Here is a 20,239-nt window from a genome sequence, read left to right as displayed (position 1 = left end):
GTGATACCAATCCTTTACAGCATGCCGAAGTGTAGTACTTCTATGTAATTAACTCGGCCATGCAGCTCTTCCACGAGGCCCGACCTGCACGCCTCGCTATGCTGCATGCACACCTGATCCGCACGCCTCGCCTGCGCCCACGACGCGCCTCGTACGCGCGTGGCGCGGCCGGGCTCCAACGGGTAGCAACGGCCGCTACTGCATGCAGCTCGTCCACGCTACGTACGCGGGAAGCTGCAGACCTACTCCAATACATACACACCCCACAACTCGGGTCAGCACACATGAGACACACATGCCACGCTTCCCCTGCGCCCCGCACGTCCCGCGCGCACTTGACGCGCCCGACCGCACCAGTGCGTCCCGCACATTCCGCGCGCACCCGACGCGCCCGACCGCACCACGCCGTGGCTTATTCCAACAAAGTGGAGAGCTTACAATTTTTTCTTGCTCATAGCAAAGTACGGGCACATTATTGTAAATGAAAGTATCTTCCTTGCGACCCAAAAAAAAACAGATTGTTGGAGTTCCCCCTATTGTTCCGTTGATAATTGCAAAAGTCAGAGACGCATAGTTCGGTAACACTGAGGAGCAAAGGAATAGGTCTTTCTTGTTGACATCTTAACCCAACAAATAGGATCTTCAACATTACACCAATTTGCACGAAAGAAATGAAATGATGGAGTACCATGCATGCAACATAAAGACTCAATGGTCAATGCAGATCTGTAAACCTGATGGACGGAACATGTGATGTGTGTGATGAACATATCAAGCGCCTCCGGTGACCCTGCCGTTGAAGATCTCGATGGTGTCGCCGGTCTTGACGTCGTGCCAGCGCAGCGTGCGCTCCTCCTCCATGACGTTCTGCTTGTAGATGAAGAAGTAGGCGCCGTCGTTGGGCAGGAGGAGGTGCGGCGCCGCGCTGCCCAGCTCCGCCCGCAGCTCCTTGACGGCGTCCATGTCGCTCACCTCCAGCGTCGCGGTCTTGGCGCCCCACTTGACCTCCACAGACATCCTCTGCTGCAGCTTGTTATTAACCTTGGCCGCCCCGTTCCCGTTGTTGCACGCTGGCGACGGCGGCGGCTGGCGCACGACCACGCGCACCTCCATCTTCATTCCCTCAGCCGACGACGGCTCGAACTCCACCAGCGCCTTGTCATCCTCCATCTCGGCCTTGTCCAAGAACACGCTCACCTTGGTGGCGGGCAGCGCGCCGTCCGTGCGCTCCTGGAGCATCTCCTTGAGACGGGCGACGGTGCAGGACGCGTCCAGTTCGAGCGCGACGCTGCGGCCCTGGCCGAGGGCCGGCCCGGAGGCGACGACATGGACGACGGCGCCGGGGGCGCCTGCGGCATGGCCGTCAGCGGCGGCGGTGACGGCGGCGGCGGGAGAGCCATCCGGCAGGACGATGAGCACGTGGGATCCCTCCACGATGGGGTAGTACTCGGTGTCGCGGTCGTCCTCGAGCTCCTTGCCCTGGAAGAAGAGGCGCTGGGACTCCACGGGGATGCCCTCCTGCTTCAGGATGTACTCCTTGATCCTCCGCACGGTGGAGAAATACCAAATCTCGACGACGAATCGGCGGCCCTGCGTCGTCTCGAACGTCACCTCCATCGCGTTTCCCTTCTGTGATTTGTGAAAACGTGCGGCCGGGCATTTTTATTTATACACACACAATATATGCATTGCACATCCATCATTTACTCCATGTTATTATCCTCAGATTTCTTTTGACCGCTTAAAGTGCCTCTTTATACTATTCATTAAAATTAAGATTACATCTTTCACCAGTAGAGGAGGTACAATATATAGGCATTATTAATAACATATATTCTTAGATAGCATACCATATGTGTAAAAATTAATGTACGTGCATTTATAACAATATTTGCATTCATTGTATTTACTTGATGTTATTCAGATATCTGCCAAAATATTGTGCAAGCATTTGTGAAAATATATTCTAAGATATGTGCATGCAACCATTGCATCTTTTTTGAGACAAATGCATCGATTGCATGATGACACTCTTTTTTTGGGAAATTGCATGTTGACACATGATCTCTCTCAAATAAACTTGGGCATGGGCAGCCGGGCCTGATGGTCAGGCCGAGCTTGGGCTTTAGATATAAGCTCGATGGCCCGGCCTAGAAGCCCGAGTTACCTTAAAACTAGAGGTTAACTACAACTATAATGCCCAAAAATAATTAAAATAATTTTATCTAATAGGAAAAGTGCGCATTTTAATTGTTTAGAACCGGGTTCGGGTTTCTAGGTTCGAGCTTTTATTTTAGCGATAATCTTCCAATCTATCCATCATCAATCATGATAGTACAACGAATACCAGAAATAATAAAATTACATCCAGATTCATAGACACCTAGCGACGACTACAAGCACTGAAGCCAGCCGAAGGCACGCCGCCGTCATTGCCCCTCCCTCACTGGAGCCGGCAAAACTTGTTGTAGTAGACAGTCGGGAAGTCGTCATGCTAAGACTTTATAGGACCAGCGCACAGAACAACAACTGTCACCGTTGAAGAGAAGTTCAGATCGGAAGGATCCATCTTGTAGACACACGAAAATAAACGAGCAAATACCGGATCCACGTGCATCCACCGAAGACAAACACCAACCGAATCCCGCAAGATCCGTCGAAGACAAACCTCCACACGCCCTCCGATGACACTAAAAGCACCACCGGTATGGGAGCTAGGCAGGGAGAAACTTATTCTATCTTTAGAGAGCCGCCGCCGCCTTGTCGTCTCTCTGAGCAAGACACAAACCCTAAGAAAACTTAGAAAAGCATCCAAAAACAAAGCCCTCTCATTGACAAAGACCGGGATCCATCACGCCTCCATAGCCCTAAGGCCACACGACGAGGTAGACCGGCGTCAGCAGGAGGCAGAAGAAACCCTGGCGACGGCTGGGTCAGGTAAACTAAAGCTTTATATAGCAGCCCAAGTAATGTCTTGGTTTAGTTGAAGAGTTGATGCCAAAGTCCTTCTAGTGGAGCTCATAGGCAATGGTCCCGCTCGATGGTAAGAGGTCGTCGCGTACCATAGCAGGTTAGAAATAGTGTATTGTCTTTTTTCATATACTAGCAAAGGAGAGGAGCCCGTGTGTTGCAACGAAAGAGAAAATAACACAAGCTCTTAACCCAATAACCATCACTCAAGATGACCATATATAGGTCCATGTCCTTTATTTTAGCAAGGCATCACATTTGTGTTGTCGCTTATCCTCCTTCTCACCCTTGCCGGTGGTGATGGCCTCAGTGTTAACATAAACGAAAATGTGTTTGAATGTGGTTAATCTTAAGGTCTCTCTCTCTCTCTCTCTCTCTCTCTCTCTCTCTCTCTCTCTCTCTCTCTCTCTCTCTCTCTTGCGCGCGCGCTTGATGAGAAATTTGTTTTTTTTCCCGTATAACATGTTAAAATCGAAGTTACAGTTTAAAAGATATGGATAATTTAGACTCAAATTTTATATATATAGCATGTTAAAATCAAAGTTATATTTGTTTGACTTAAATATGATCCACCGGTGAATTACCTAAAAATTAGGGGGTTTCTAAAAAATGTAAAATAACGGTTCAGCTATGACTTATGTGTGTACTGCAGGTTAATTCACAGAAAATGTAAAGGATTTCTGCAAAATTGCATGACGGACCGGAATAAGCACTTCTTAGTTTATTAGCTAGAGATTGACATCATGATCTTCGGTATTGGCTAGAAATGTGAAATATATTCTGCCATCACGAGCACGGTTCCCACGCGTACCCAGAACCTCCGACCGGTATTCCAAGCACTGGGAAGCTCTCGCTGGGAATTGGACATAGCGGGAGACCTGAGCTTCACGATGCAGATGCTGTTATATATCCTGCAATAGGCCATCTCTTTGGTTCAGAGGGAGGAGGAGAGGCCAGGCATTATCACTTGACCATGTGATGCCTCGGGTGCCTACACGACCAAATTGACGTACAAGCGGCTAACTCTTGGCCTGACCTACTTCGAGTCGGCAGCTCTCATTTGGAAATGGCGGGCACCTTGAGTTAATTGCAGAAAACCACCACAATTTTTTAGAGAAAAGGCGACGGCCGAGCCCAAAAAGAATCGAACCTAGCCCGGTTTTGAATTAACAAAGCTATCAACCGGCTAGGATTACAATCACACGGCTTACAAGAGAAGAAAACAAGGTAACAGCAAAGATACAAGGTGCTAGAGCAGCTCACAAACTAAGAGCAACACAGGCAAACAGAGAATAAAAGGAATACGCTCAGCCTAAATTGCCACAACATCTAGAACAGCAGCTACACCAGCCTGGGGAGGATCGCCAGCAACACCAACAACGGTGGCCATCGCCACCTCGCCTACTCCCGCGGGACCTGCCAGCAAGCCATCCGATTCCACCTCCGGAGAGGACCACAATCCTCTCGCCCTGGCTCAAAGGGCGCTCGGAAAGTAGGTAGCTCACCGAGAGCCGCATGGACAAGCCAACAGAGCACCTCGAGCAAGAAGGACCAGAGCTCAAACCACAGCCGCAGAGCTCCTGCAACTTCCCCACCCAGCACAGCCACCCGCACAACCAGACGCGAGCTGAAGAACGATACCGCAAGACGAAGACCGGCGGAAGAAGATGCACAAGAAGCCGCCACCATCCGCACCCAAACCAGCAGCAAGCGCCGACCTTGCTTCCACATTCCCCGGACGACGCCTCCAGGAAGGGATGTGACGACAGCACGCCACCGCCGTCCGCAAGGGGAGCAGTAGCTTTCGCCACAAGAAGGCAAGGCGAGAGGGAGGGGACCTCGACAAGGCCTCCGGGGAGGGATCCGACGCCAAACAACGGCGCCGTCATTGTCGTGCTGCCGGCGATGGCCAAGGGTTTCCCCCGGTCCCACTCCACACCCCGACCACAGGCCACCAGACTGACCAGAGGGGCACAAGCCAACGGAGAGGAATGGAGGTCTTCGTCAGAAGCAGGAGCATCGTGGCGCCCCGTCGACGCAGTACTCGTCCGCCGCAACCTCGCCGCCTACACGGCCGAAGTCACGGACTAGCACCCACGGCCGCCGCACCTCCCGGGGCCGCCGCCCCGGCATCCACCCACCAGGCACATCACATCCGCCACCGGCCTACAACCCCGCCACCGCCACCAGAGACAACTTTACGCCGCCGAATACCCCAGAAAATACATGCGCGTCTAAGGCGTCCCTAACGGCCAGAAAACCACATGGTCCCACTTGACTAGCTCGTTGGTCAAAGATGGTTATGTTTCCTGACCATAGACATGTGTTGTCATTTGATGAATGGGATCACATCATTTGAGAATGATGTGATGGACAAGACCCATCCGTTAGCTTAGCATTATGATCGTTTAGTTTTATTGCTATTGCTTCCTTCATGACTTATACATATTCCTCTGACTATGAGATTATGCAGCTCCCGAATACCGGAGGAACACCTTGTGTGCTATCAAACGTCACAACATAACTGGGTGATTATAAAGATGCTCTACAGGTGTCTCCGAAGGTGTTTGTTGGGTTGGCATAGATCAAGATTATGATTTGTCACTCCGTGTATCGGAGAGGTATCTTTGGGCCCTCTCGGTAATGCACATCACTATAAGCCTCGCAAGTAATGTGACTAATGAGTTAGTTACGGGATGATGCATTACGGAACGAGTAAAGAGACTTGCCGGTAATGAGACTGAACTAGGTATGATGATACCGACGATCGAATCTCGGGGAAGTAACATACCGATGACAAAGGGAATAACGTATGTTGTTATGCGGTTTGACCGATAAAGATCTTCGTAGAATATGTAGGAGCCAATATGAGCATCCAGGTTCTGCTATTGGTTATTGACCGGAGATGTGTCTCGGTCATGTCTGCATAGTTCTCGAACTCGTAGGATCCGCACGCTTAACGTTCGATGACGATTTGTATTATGAGTTATGTGTTTCGGTGACCGAAGTTTGTTCGGAGTCCCAGATGAGATCACGAACATGACGAGGAGTCTCGAAATGGTCGAGAGGTAAAGATTCATATATTGGAAGGTTATATTAGTGTTGGAAATATGCCCTAGAGGCAATAATAAATTGGTTATTATTATATTTCCTTGTTCATGATAATCGTTTATTATCCATGCTAGAATTATATTGATTGGAAACTCAGATACATGTGTGGATACATAGACAACACCATGTCCCTAGTAAGCCTCTAGTTGACTAGCTCGTTGATCAATAGATGGTTACGGTTTCCTGACCATGGACATTGGATGTCGTTGATAACGGGATCACATCATTAGGAGAATGATGTGATGGACGAGACCCAATCCTAAGCCTAGCACAAGATCGTGTAGTTCGTTTGCTCAGAGCTTTTCTAATGTCAAGTATCAGTTCCTTAGACCATGAGATTGTGCAACTCCCGGATACCGTAGGAATGCTTTGGGTGTACCAAACGTCACAACGTAACTGGGTGGCTATAAAGGTGCACTACAGGTATCTCCGAAAGTGTCTGTTGGGTTGGCACGAATCGAGACTGGGATTTGTCACTCCGTGTAAACGGAGAGGTATCTCTGGGCCCACTTGGTAGGACATAATCATAATGTGCACAATGTGACCAAGCAGTTGATCACGGGATGATGTGAGTTACGGAACGAGTAAAGAGACTTGCCGGTAACGAGATTGAACAAGGTATCGGGATACCGACGATCGAATCTCGGGCAAGTAACATACCGATGGACAAAGGGAATTGTATACGGGATTGATTGAATCCTCGACATCGTGGTTCATCCGATGAGATCATCATGGAACATGTGGGAGCCAATATGGGTATCCAGATCCCGCTATTGGTTATTGACCGGAGAGTCGTCTCGGTCATGTCTGCGTGTCTCCCGAACCCGTAGGGTCTACACACTTAAGGTTCGGTGACGCTAGGGTTATAGAGATATTAGTATGCGGTAACCCGAAAGTTGTTCGGAGTCCCGGATGAGATCCCGGATGTCACGAGGAGTTCCGGAATGGTCCGGAGGTAAAGATTTATATATGGGAAGTCTTATTTTGGTCGCCGGAAAAGTTTCGCACTTTATCGGTATTGTACCGGGAGTGCCGAAAGGGGTCCGGGGGTCCACCAGCCCCGGGGGGCCACATGGGCTGTAGGGGGTGCGCCTTGGCCTATATGGGCCAAGGGCACCAGCCCCAAGAGGCCCATGCGCCAAGAGATAAGAAAAAAAGGAGAGTCCTAAAGGGGGAAGGCACCTCCGAGGTGCCTTGGGGAGGAAGGACTCCTCCCTGGCCGCACCCTTCCTTGGAGGAAGGGCCAAGGCTGCGGCCCCCCTCTCCCTTGGCCCTATATATAGTGGGGGGAAGGGAGGGCAGCAATATACAAGCCCTGGCGCCTCCCTCTCCCTCCCGTGACACCTCTTCCTCCCCGCTTGCGCTTGGCGAAGCCCTGCCGGGATCCCGCTACTTCCACCACCACGCCGTCGTGCTGCTGGATCTCCATCAACCTCTCCTCCCCCCTTGATGGATCAAGAAGGAGGAGACGTCGCTGCTCCGTACGTGTGTTGCGCGGAGGTGCCGTCCGTTTGGCGCTAGGATCATCGGTGATTTGGATCACGACGAGTACGACTCCATCAACCCCGTTCTCTTGAACGCTTCCGCTCGCGATCTACAAGGGTATGTAGATGCACTCCTCCCCTCTCGTTGCTAGGCTACTCCATAGATTGATCTTGGTGATGCGTAGAAAATTTTGAATTTCTGCTACGTTCCCCAACAGTGGCATCATGAGCTAGTTCTATGCGTAGATTCTATGCACGAGTAGAACACAAAGTAGTTGTGGGCGATGATTTGTTCATTTTGCTTACCGTTACTAGTCTTATCTTGATTCGGCAGCATTGTGGGATGAAGCGGCCCAGACCGACCTTACACGTACACTTACGTGAGACAGGTTCCACCGACTGACATGCACTTGATGCATAAGGTGGCTAGTGGGTGTCTGTCTCTCCCACTTTAGTCGGATCGGATTCGATGAAGAGGGTCCTTATGAAGGATAAATAGCAATTGGCATATCACCGTTGTGGCTTTTGCTTAGGTAAGAAACGTTCTTGCTAGAAACCCATAGCAGCCACGTAAAACATGCAACAACAATTAGAGGACGTCTAACTTGTTTTTGCAGGGTATGCTATGTGATGTGATATGGCCAAAAGGATGTGATGAATTATATATATGTGATGTATGAGAAGGATCATGTTCTTGTAATAGGAATCACGACTTGCATGTCGATGAGTATGACAACCGGCAGGAGCCATAGGAGTTGTCTTAATTTATTGTATGACCTGCGTGTCAATGAAAAACGCCATGTAATTACTTTACTTTATTGCTAACCGTTAGCCATAGTAGTAGAAGTAATAGTTGGCGAGACAACTTCATGAAGACACGATGATGGAGATCATGATGATGGAGATCATGGTGTCATGCCGGTGACGAAGGTGATCATGCCGCGCCTCAAAGATGGAGATCAAAGGCGCAAGATGATATTGGCCATATCATGTCACTTTATGATTTGCATGTGATGTTTGTCATGTTTACATCTTATTTGCTTAGAACGACGGTAGCATAAATAAGATGATCCCTCACTAAAATTTCAAGAGATGTGTTCCCCCTAACTGTGCACCGTTGCGAAGGTTCATTGTTTCGAAGCACCACGTGATGATCGGGTGTGATAGATTCTAACGTTCGCATACAACAGGTGTAAGCCAGATTTACACATGCGAGACACTTAGGTTGACTTGACGAGCCTAGCATGTACAGACATGGCCTTGGAACACAAGAGATCGAAAGGTCGAACATGAGTCGTATAGTAGATACGATCAACATGAAGATGTTCACCGATGATGACTAGTCCGCCTCACGTGATGATCGGACACGATCTAGTTGACTTGGATCATGTATCACTTAGATGACTAGAGGGATGTCTATCTAAGTGGGAGTTCATTAAATAATCAGATGAACTTAATTATCATGAACATAGTCAAAAGGTCTTTGCAAATTATGTCGTAGCTTACGCTTTAGTTCTACTGTTTAAGATTTGTTCCTAGAGAAAATTTAGTTGACAGTTGACAGTAGCAATTATGCGGACTGGGTTCGTATACTGAGGATTGTCCTCAATGCTGCACAGAATGATTATGTCCTTAATGCACCGCTCAGTGTGCTGAACCTCGAGCGTTGGTTGTGGATGTTGCGAACATCTGACATACACGTTGATGACTACATGATAGTTCAGTGCATAATGCTAAATGGTTTAGAATTGAGGCGCCGAAGACGTTTTTGAAACGTCGCAGAACATATGAGATGTTCCAAAGACTGAAATTGGGATTTCAGACTAGTGCCCACGTCAAGAGGTATGAGACCTCTGACAAGTGTCTTAAGCCTGCAAACTAAGGAGAAAAGCTCAATCGTTGAGCATGTGCTCAGATTGTATGAGTACTACAATCGCTTGAATCAAGTGGGAGTTAATCTTCTAGATGAGATAGTGATGGTTCTCCAAAGTCACTGCCACCAAGCTACTAGAGCTTTGTGATGAACTATAACATATCAGGGATAGATATGATGATCCTTGAGCTATTCGCGATGTTTGACATTGCGAAAGTAGAAATCAAATAGGAGCATCAATTGTTGATGGTTAGTAAAACCACTAGTTTCAAGAAGGGCAAGAAGGGATACTTCATGAAACGACAAATCAGTTGCTGCTCTAGTGAAGAAACCCAAGGTAGAACCCAAACCCGAGACTAAGTGCTTCTGTAATGAGGGGAACGGTCACTGAAGCAGGACTACCCTAGATACTTGGTAGATGGGAAGGCTGGTAAGGTCGACAGAAGTATATTGGATATACATTATATTAATATGTACTTTACTAGTACTCCTAGTAGCACCAGGGTATTAGATACTGGTTCGGTTGCTAAGTGTTGGTAACTCGAAATAAAAAGCTACGGAATAAACGGAGACTAGCTAAAGCTGAGTTGACGATATGTGTTGGAAGTGTTTCCAAGGTTGATGTGATCAAGCATCGCATGCTCCCTCTACCATCGAGATTGGTGTTAAACCTAAATAATTGTTATTTGGTGTTTGCGTTGAGCATAGACATGATTGGATTATGTTTATCGCAATACGGTTATTCATTTAAGGAGAATAATGGTTACTATGTTTATTTGAATAATACCTTCAATGGTCTTGCACCTAAAATGAATGGTTTATTGAATATCGATCGTAGTGATACACATGTTCATGCCAAAAGATATAAAATAGTAATGATAGTACCACATACTTGTGGCACTGCCATTTGAGTCATATTGGTATAAAACGCATGAAGAAGCTCCATGTTGATGGACCTTTGGACTCACTCGTTTTTGAAAAGATTGAGACATGTGAACCATGTCTATTGGTAGATATGCATGAAGAAACTCCATACAGATGGATCGTTTGGACTCACTTGATTTTGAATCACTTGAGACATGCAAATCATACCACATGGGCAAGATGACTGAAAGGCCTCGTTTTCAGTGAGATGGAACAAGAGAGCAACTTGTTGGAAGTAATACATTTTGATGTGTGCAATCCAATGAGTGCTGAGGCACGCAGTGAATATCGTTATGCTCTTACTTCACAGATGATTTGAGTAGATTCTAAGTATATTTACTTGATGAAACACAAGTCTGAAATATTGAAAGGTTCAAGTAATTTCAGAGTGAAGTTGAAGATCATCGTGACAAGAGGATAAAATGTCTATGATATGATCATATAGATAAATATCTGAGTTACGAGTTTGGTACACAATTAAGACATTGTGGAAATTGTTTCACAACTAATACCGCCTGGAACACCATAGTGTGATGGTGTGTCCGAACATCATAACTGCACCCTATTGGATATAGTGCATACCATGATGTCTCTTATCGAATTACCACTATCTTTTATGGGTTAGGCATTAGAGACAACCGCATTCACTTTAAATAGGGCACCACGCAATTCCGTTGAGACGACACCGTATGAACTATGGTTTAGAGAAACCTAAGCTGTCGTTTCTTAAGAGTTTGGGGCTGTGATGCTTATGTGAAAAAGTTTCAGGCTAATAAGCTCGAACCCAAAGCGGATAAACGCATCTTCATAGGACACCCAAAAACAGTTGGGTATGCCTCCTGTCTCAGATCTGGAAGCAAAAGGGATTGTTTCTAGAATCGGGTCCTTTCTCGAGGAAATTTTCTCTCGAAAGAATTGAGTGGGAGGATGGTGAAGACTTGATAAGGTTATTGAACCGTCACTTCAACTAGTGTGCAGCAGGGCACAGGAAGTTGTTCCTGTGGCGCCTACACCAATTGAAGTGGAAGCTGATGATAGTGATCATGAAACTTCAGATCAAGTCACTACCAAACCTTGTAGGTCGACAAGGATGCGTACTACTTCATAGTGGTACGGTAATCCTGTCTTGGAAGTCATGTTGTTGGACAACGATGAACCTATGAGCTATGGAGAAGCGATGGTGGGCCCGGATTCTGACGAATGGCTCGAGGCCATAAAATCCGAGAGGATCCATGTATGAAAACAAAGTATAGACTTTGGAAGAACTACTTGATGGCCGTAAGGCTGTGGGGTGCAGATGGATTTTAAAAGGAAGACGGACAATGATGGTAAGTGTCACCATTAAGAAAGCTCGACTTGTCGTTAAGATGTTTTTCGACAAGTTCAAGGAGTTGACTACGATGAGACTTTCTCACTCGTAGCGATGCTAAGAGTCTGTTGGAATTATATTAGCAGTTACTGCATTATTTATGAAATCTTGCAGATAGGATGTCAAAACATTGTTTCCTCGACGATTTTCTTGAGGAAAGGTTGTATGTGATACAACCAGAAGGTTTTGTCAATCCTGAAAGATGCTAACAAGTACGCAAAGCTCCAGCAATCCTTCTAAGGACTGGAGTAAGCATCTCGGGGTTGGAATGTACGCTTTATGAGATGATCAAAGATTTTGGGTTTTTACAAAGTTTATGAGAAACTTGTATTTCCAAAGAAGTGAGTGGGAGCACTATAGAATTTTTGATGAGTATATGTTGTTAACATATTGTTGATCAGAAATGATGTAGAATTTCTGGAAAGCATACAGGGTTATTTGAAAAGTCTTTTTCAATGGAAAACCTGGATTAATCTACTTGAACATTGACCATCAAGATCTATAAGGATGGATCAAAAACGCTTAATAGTACTTTCAAATGAATACATACCGTGACAAGATTTTGAAGGAGTTCAAAATAGATCAGCAAAGAAGGAGTTCTTGGCTGTGTTACAAGGTGTGAGTATTGAGTAAGACTCAAGACCTAACCACGGCAGAAGAGAGAGAAAGGACGAAGGTCGTCCCCTATGCTTTAGACGTAGGCTCTACAGTATGCTATGCTGTGTACCGCACCTGAAGTGTGCCTTGCCATGAGTTAGTCAAGGGGTACAATAGTGATCCAGGAATGGATCACATGACAACGGTCGAACTTATCCTTAGTAACTAGTGGACTAAGGAATTTTCTTGATTATGGAGGTGGTAAAAGAGTTCGTCGTAAAGGGTTACGTTGATACAAACTTTGACACTAATCCGGATGACTCTGAGTAGTAAACCGGATTCGTATAGTAGAGCAGTTATTTGGAATAGCTCCAAGTAGCGCGTGGTAGCTGCATCTACAAGATGACATAGAGATTTGTAAAGCACACACGGATCTGAAAGGTTCAGACCCATTGACTAATAACCTCTCTCACAAGCGAGATATGAACAAACCCCATGGGTGTTGGATTCATTACAATCACATAGTGATGTGAACTAGATTATTGACTCTAGTGCAAGTTGGAGACTGTTGGAAATATGCCCTAGAGGCAATAATAAAATGGTTATTATTGTATTTCCTTGTTCATGATATCTATTGTTCATGTTATAATTGTATTAACTGGAAACCGTAATACATGTGTGAATACATAGACCACAACATGTCCCTTGTAAGCCTCTAGTTGACTAGCTCGTTGATCAATAGATGGTTATGGTTTCCTGACCATGGACATTGGATGTCATTGATAACGGGATCACATCATTAGGAGAATGATGTGATGGACAAGACCCAATCCTAAGCATAGCACAAGATCGTGTCGTTCGTTTGCTAAGAGCTTTTCTAATGTCAAGTATCATTTCCTTAGACCATGAGATTGTGCAACTCCTGGATACCGTAGGAATGCTTTGGGTGTACCAAACGTCACAACGTAACTAGGTGGCTATAAAGGTGCACTACAGGTATCTCTGAAAGTGTCTGTTGGGTTGGCACGAATCGAGACTGGGATTTGTCACTCCGTATGACGGAGAGGTATCTCTGGGCCCACTCGGTAATGCATCATCATAATGAGCTCAATGTGACTAAAGAGTTAGCCACGGGATCATGCGTTACGGAATGAGTAAAGAGACTTGCCGGTAACGAGATTGAACGCGGTATTGGGATACCGACGATCGAATCTCGGGCATGTAACATACCGATGGACAAAGGGAATTGTATACGGGATTGATTGAATCCCCGACATCGTGGTTCATCCGATGAGATCATCGTGGAACATGTGGGAGCCAATATGGGTATCCAGATCCCGCTATTGGTTATTGATCGGAGAGGTGTCTTGGTCATGTCTGCATGGTTCCCGAACCCATAGGGTCTACACACTTAAGGTTCGGTGACGCTAGAGTTGTTATGGTAAATAGTATGTGGTTACCGAAGGTTGTTCGGAGTCCCGGATGAGATCCCGGACGTCACGAGGAGTTCCAGAATGGTCCGGAGACGAAGATTTATATATGGGAAGTCCTTATTCCATCGCCGGAAGTGTTCGGGGGTATATCGGTATTGTACCGGGACCACCGAAAGGGTTCCGGGGGTCCACCGGGAGGGTCCACCTGCCCCGGAGGGCCCTATGGGCCAAATATAGAGGAGAACCAGCCCCTAGGTGGGCTGGGTGCCAAACCCCCCTAGGGCCCATGCGCCTAGGGTTGGGGGGAAACCCTAAGGGGGCGCCCCCCTTGGCTTGGGGGGCAAGCCTCCCCCTTGGCAGCCGCCCCCCCTCTAGATCCATCTGGAGGGGGCCGGCCCCCCTCTCCCTTGCCCCTATAAATAGAGGGGGGGTGGGAGGGCAGCCGCACCCCTGGCCTGGCGCAGCCCCCTTCCTCCTCATACATCTCCACCTCCTCCGTAGTGCTTGGCGAAGCCCTGCCGGAGAACCATGAGCTCCATTGCCACCATGCCGTCGTGCTGCTCGAGTTCTCCCTCAACTTCTCCTCTCCCCTTGCTGGATCAAGAAGGAGGAGACGTCCCCAGGCTGTACGTGTGTTGAACGCGGAGGCGCCGACCGTTCGGCGCTAGATCGGATCTTCTGTGATTTGAATCGCCGCGAGTACGACTCCATCAACCGCGTTCTTGTAACGCTTCCGCTTAGCGATCTTCAAGGGTATGAAGATGCACTCCCTCTCTCTCGTTGCTAGCATCTCCTAGATTGATCTTGGTGACACGTAGGAAAATTTTGATTTATTGCTACGTTCCCCAACAACTCGTCCTTCTCTCTGTCCGGAGCGAATGTCCCTTGCTGCGCCTTTTCGATATACTCCTGAAGCTTCTCGATGGGTGTGTTCAGCTGCTCGTTGGTCCAAACGCACTTCCCTGTTACAGGGTACAATTTTCCCCCAACCCCGAAGAACCAAGTCCTCCAACGGTCTCGCCAGCGTCGCGTCTTTGGTTCGATCCCTTTATCAATGAGGTCATTCTCAGCCTTGTCCCACAACGGTCGGGCTTTCAGGTAGCCACCTGACCCCGTGCGATGGTGATGCTTATTCTTTGCTGCATTTTTCTTGTTTGTCGCTGACATCTTCGCTGCTCTCTCAGATTTCTTTTTGGTGACAAATGCGGGCCACTGATCTTTGTTCTTCTCAAATCAGCCGATGAATTCTGGAGTCTTGTCTTGGTCGACAAACGATGATTTCAGCTCATTCTTCCACCTCCTGAATAGCTCAGCCATCTTCTTAAGAGCATAAGCCTTGATCATTGGCTTTTTAACTGGATTCTCTGGATCCTCCTTTGGCGGGAAGGTGAAATTTTCCTGCAGCGCGGTCCAAAGATCAGCTTTTTGCCTATCGCTGACATAAGACACCTGAGAGTCTTTGTCCTTAGGCTTCAACCATTGCTCGATGCTAATCGGGATCATGTCCCTAACTAGAACCCCGCACCGAGCATTAAATTTTTGCTTGGTCCGGAGGGGTTCAATCGGTTGGCCAGCGCGATCAATTTCGATGATCGTGTACCTTTCATCCGCGCGCAACTTTCTCTTCGGGCCTCGTCTTGTCCCGAAGTGTTGCTCGATCCGGAAGGCTAGAAAATAAGAAAAAGAAGAGAGTTAATATGTGTACATACCAAAAATAATTAATGCATCAATTAGCTATAGTCAGCACATACTTAATTAATTAATATATATACCTGGCCGGACTCCGTTCGGTCACCGGAGCCGTCATCACGGTGTCCTTCCCCCTCCATTCGGTCACCAGAGCCGTCATCATGGTGTCCTTCCTCCTCCATTGTTTGATCATCGTCGTAGCCTGCTTCTTCATCCTGTCTTTCCAGACCATCGGTGCATGTGTCGTTGAGAAACGACAAGACGGCATCACTTCCGTGTGCGATTATCTCCCCCAACACCGCTTCTTTTGCTTCGTCTCGGGGGTGCGGATCCATAGTTTCTGCAAATATTTACAACATGGAAATTATTATTCAAACATGAAAGATGGATATATTAGTGGCAAACGTTGAACTAGCTAGCTAAGCACAATAAGGAATTATATTAGTGGCCTGGCCTCGACGCTTCTCTAGGGTTTGGGGTGGCCTCGGCAACGCTTCAAGGGTTTGGGGTGGCCTCAACAATGCTTCAAGGGTTCGGGGTGGCCTCGACGACAACGCTCTTTTAACTTGGTAAATTTGGGTGTCCTCAAGAGAGTTTGTCGATCGGGTAGGGGCGCGGCGGGAGGGGGTAGGAGACCGACATTGTTTTTTTCTAGGGTTTGGGTGTCCTCGAGAGTTTTGGTCGAGCGAGAGGGCCGGGGGGTGCTCCGGACGTCCCCCCTCACTTTAACAAAGAACTACCTTAAAAAAGGACTTGCTTCGCCGCGGGTCCTTCTTCATTTTTTCCTTTGTTTTTTCTTATATGTTTGTTTTCGTTTTCGTTCTACATTTTCGTACATATGAAAAAAAATAAAGTTTCTATACAAAAGTGCACAATTTTTATGAACAAATTACAACATCTAGATTAACTATACATCTAAATAAATATAACTATACATCTGAAATTTTCCTAATCTTAAAACTAAACATAAACTAAAATAATCTAAAAAACATGTAAAAACATCTAAAAATAGCATCTAAAACATCTAAAAATCTAATAGCTAGCACGGCGCAGGGGCGGAGGGGCACGGCGGAGGGGCCAGCGCCGGCGCCGGCGGGGCAGGGCAGGGGCGCAGGGGCGCGGGACAGGGGAGGGGCGCGGGAGCAGGCTGGTGCTCACAGGGGGCGGCGGGGCACGGTGGGCGGCGCGTCGGGGTCGGCAGGGGCGCGAGGGTCGACGATGTCGTCGGGGCAGACGGCGTCAGCGGCGCCGGCGGCGACGTTGAGCAGCCTGACGGCGTCGGTGGCGGCAGCGACGACGACGTCGAGCAACCTGACGGCGTCGGTGGCGGTGGCGACGGCAAGGTGGAGCAAGGGCGTCGGGCGGCGACGGCGAGGAGGAGCAGGGGCGTCGGGGGAAGAAGTGATGCATTTGGTCGAAACTGCTACGTATTTTCTTATATACCCAGGGCATTGGCACCGGTTCGTGGCACCAACCGGGACCAAAGGTCTCTTTTCAGCGACCCAAAGGGCGGGAAGCGGCGGCCTTTGGTACCGGTTGGTGGCACCAACCGGGACTAAAGGGGGGCATTCGTTCCGGTTGGTGCCACGAACCGGTACCAATGCACCACTTTAGTCCCAGTTGGTGCCACCAACCGGGACCAAAGGCCTTGCACAGCGGGGTGGTGGTGGGAGTTTAGTCCCACCTTGCTAGCTGAGAGGGGCGCGGAGTGGTTTATAAGCCCCACTGCCGCACCCCTCTCGAGCTCCTCTCCATTGCAGGCTTACGGGTCTAATTGTGACTGCTATGCCTGATGGGCCTACTGGGCCTTCTGCGGGCCTGAATCCTGGCCCATGGATGGGTTTCTAGTCGTATTCAGGCCGTGGTGGCCCAGTAGGTGGCAAATTTTTTATTTTTTCCCAGTTTTTTTGTTTTCTTTTTTGCTTTATTTTTTTGTTTTGTTTCTACTTACAACAAAATACTTATTTATTTTATTTTATTTTGTTTCTAATTACTTATTTATTTTATTTTATGATAATTCTTTTTGCTATTAAAGTTTCTAACAAACCAAGTTCTTTATGAAAATTCTTTTTGCTTTTAATGATTTTGAACAGAAAATACTTTGATAATTTTAGTTGCATCAATTTTATATAATTTTAGTTTCATAAATTTTAGAGGTTGCTTATAATGTTTTGAACAGAAAATACTTTGATAATTTTAGTTTCATAAATTTTATTTATGTTATTAAAGTTTATTTTATTTTATTTTATTTTGTTTCTACTTATATATTTTATTAAAGTTTATATTATTTTGTTTCAAATTACTTATTTATTTTATTTTATGATAATTCTTTTTGCTATTAAATTTTCATGCGTTTACTGAATATTTTGAGCTATAAGACCCTGAAATTGAAAAGCATTTCAAATGAACTCTGAAAAGGTTAAAAGTTGGCATGGTATCATCATTTCACCCACGTAGCATGCCAAAGAAAGTAGAGAGTTACGACAAAAACTGGATGCACTTCGTGTACAAAACGGACAATCTCTTTCGAAGTATCAGGGTTTCATACGGAAACTCGTCTGTTACAAAAGGATTTCATTTTTTTGAAATTATGAATTCCATAGTTTTTCTATGTTCAAAATGCACCATTCCAAGCCACATCATCAATTTTCAACCCTTTCTGACTTCATTTGTTATTTTTTATGCATCTACTGATTATTTTGAGCTATAAGACCTTGAAATTGAAAAGCATTTCAAATGAACTCTGAAAAGGTTGAAAGTTGGTATGGTATCATCATTTCACCCACATAGCATGTGCAAGAAAGTAGAGAGTGTTACGGCAAAAACTGGATGCACTTCGTGTACAAAACGGACAATCTCTTTCGAAGTATCAGGGTTTCATACAAAAACTCGTCTATTACAAAAGGATTTCATTTTTTGAACTTATTTGAACTCCATAGTTTTTCTATGTTGAAAATGCACCATTCAAAGCCACATCATCAAATTTCAACCCTTTCTGACTTCATTTGTTATTTTTCATGCATTTACTGATTTTTTCGGCTATAAGACCCTAAAATTGAAAAGCACTACAAATGAACTCTGAAAAGGTTGAAAGTTGGCATGGTATCATCATTTCACCCACATAGCATGTGCAAGAAAGTAGACAGTGTTACGGCAAAAACTAGATGCACTTCGTGTACAAAACGGACAATCTCTTTCGAAGTATCAGGGTTTCATATGGAAACTCGTCTGTTACAAAAGGATTTCATTTTTTTCAACTTATTTGAACTTCATAGTTTTTCTGTGTTCAAAATGCACCATTCAAAACCACATCATCAATTTTCAACCCTTTCTGACTTCATTTGTTATTTCTCATGCATTTACTGATTTTTTCAGCTATAAGACCCTAAAATTGAAAAGCACTACAAATGAATTCTGAAAAGGTTGAAAGTTGGCATGGTATCATCATTTCACCCACATAGCATGTGCAAGAAATTAAAGAGGCTTACGGCAAAAACTGGATGCACTTCGTGTACAAAATGGACAATCTCTTTCGAAGTATTAGGGTTTCATACGGAAACTCGTCTGTTACAAAAGGATTTCATTTTTTTGAACTTATTTGAACTCCATAGTTTTGCTGTGTTCAAAATGCACCAATCAAAGCCACATCTTCAATTTTCAACCCTTTCTGACTTCATTTGTTATTTTTCATGCATTTACTGATTTTTTCAGCTATAAGACCCTGAAATTGAAAAGCACTACAAATGAACTCTGAAAAGGTTGAAAGTTGGCATGGTATCATCATTTCACCCACATAGCATGTGCAAGAAAGTAGAGAGGCTTATGGCAAAAACTGCATGCACTTCGTGTACAAAACGAACAATCTCTTTCGAAGTATCAGGGTTTCATACGGAAATTCGTCTGTTACAAAAGGATTTCATTTTTTTGAACTTATTTGAACTCCATAGTTTTTTTGTGTTCAAAATGCACCAATCAAAGCCACATCATCAATTTTCAACCCTTTCTGACTTCATTTGTTATTTTTCATGCATTTACTGATTTTTTTCAGCTATAAGACCCGGAAATTGAAAAGCACTACAAATGAACTCTGAAAAGGTTGAAAGTTGGCATGGTATCATCATTTCACCCACATAGCATGTGCAAGAAAGTAGAGAGGCTTACGTCAAATACTGGATGCACTTCATGTACAAAACGGACAATCTCTTTCGAAATATCAGGGTTTCATCCGGAAACTAGTCTGTTACAAAGGGATTTCATTTTTTTGAACTTATTTGAACTCCATACTTTTTGTGTGTTCAAAATTCACCATTCAAAGACACATCTTCAATTCTCAACCCTTTCTGACTTCATTTGTTATTTTTCATGCATTTACTGCTATAAGTCCCTGAAATTGAAAAGCACTACAAATGAACATGGATAGATAAGTGACCAAATTAATAGTAGTTCATCATCACATTAAAACCAAAGTACATACATAGTTCAAATTGAACAACATATAGCTCTGCAGAGCATCTAGTTAAACCATACATTGAAACTATGTAAAACCTTTCAATGCAACAACAAATGCGATCATAATCACAACTAAGGTAACAATTGATCCAACGGCATAATGATACCAAGCCTCAGTATGAATGGCATATTTTCTAATCCTTCTAATCTTCAACCGCATTGCATCCATCTTGACCTTGTGATCATCGACGACATCCGCAACATGCAACTCCAATATCATCTTCTCCTCTTCATTTTCTTTCCATCAAGTAATTGTTTTCTTCTTCAACTAAATTTAACC

The 20,239-nt window shown here is 45.6% G+C and overlaps 1 protein-coding gene across 1 annotated transcript; it reads right to left on the bottom strand.

Annotated features, from left to right (window-relative positions):
- Positions 1-588: 588 nt before the first annotated feature.
- Positions 589-1,689, bottom strand: LOC123124198 (polyubiquitin-B-like). Its single transcript, XM_044544859.1, has one exon. It carries the CDS (start codon positions 1,615-1,617, stop codon positions 772-774), a length of 846 nt encoding a protein of 281 aa, XP_044400794.1. The 5' UTR covers positions 1,618-1,689; the 3' UTR covers positions 589-771.
- Between the last annotated feature and the right edge of the window lie 18,550 nt (positions 1,690-20,239).

Source organism: Triticum aestivum, chromosome 5D, assembly GCF_018294505.1.
Source record: "Triticum aestivum cultivar Chinese Spring chromosome 5D, IWGSC CS RefSeq v2.1, whole genome shotgun sequence".
NCBI classification, from domain to species: Eukaryota; Viridiplantae; Streptophyta; class Magnoliopsida; order Poales; family Poaceae; genus Triticum; species Triticum aestivum.
The sequence above is the reverse complement of the archived record's forward strand: the minus strand, read 5'-3'. Positions and strand labels throughout refer to the sequence as shown.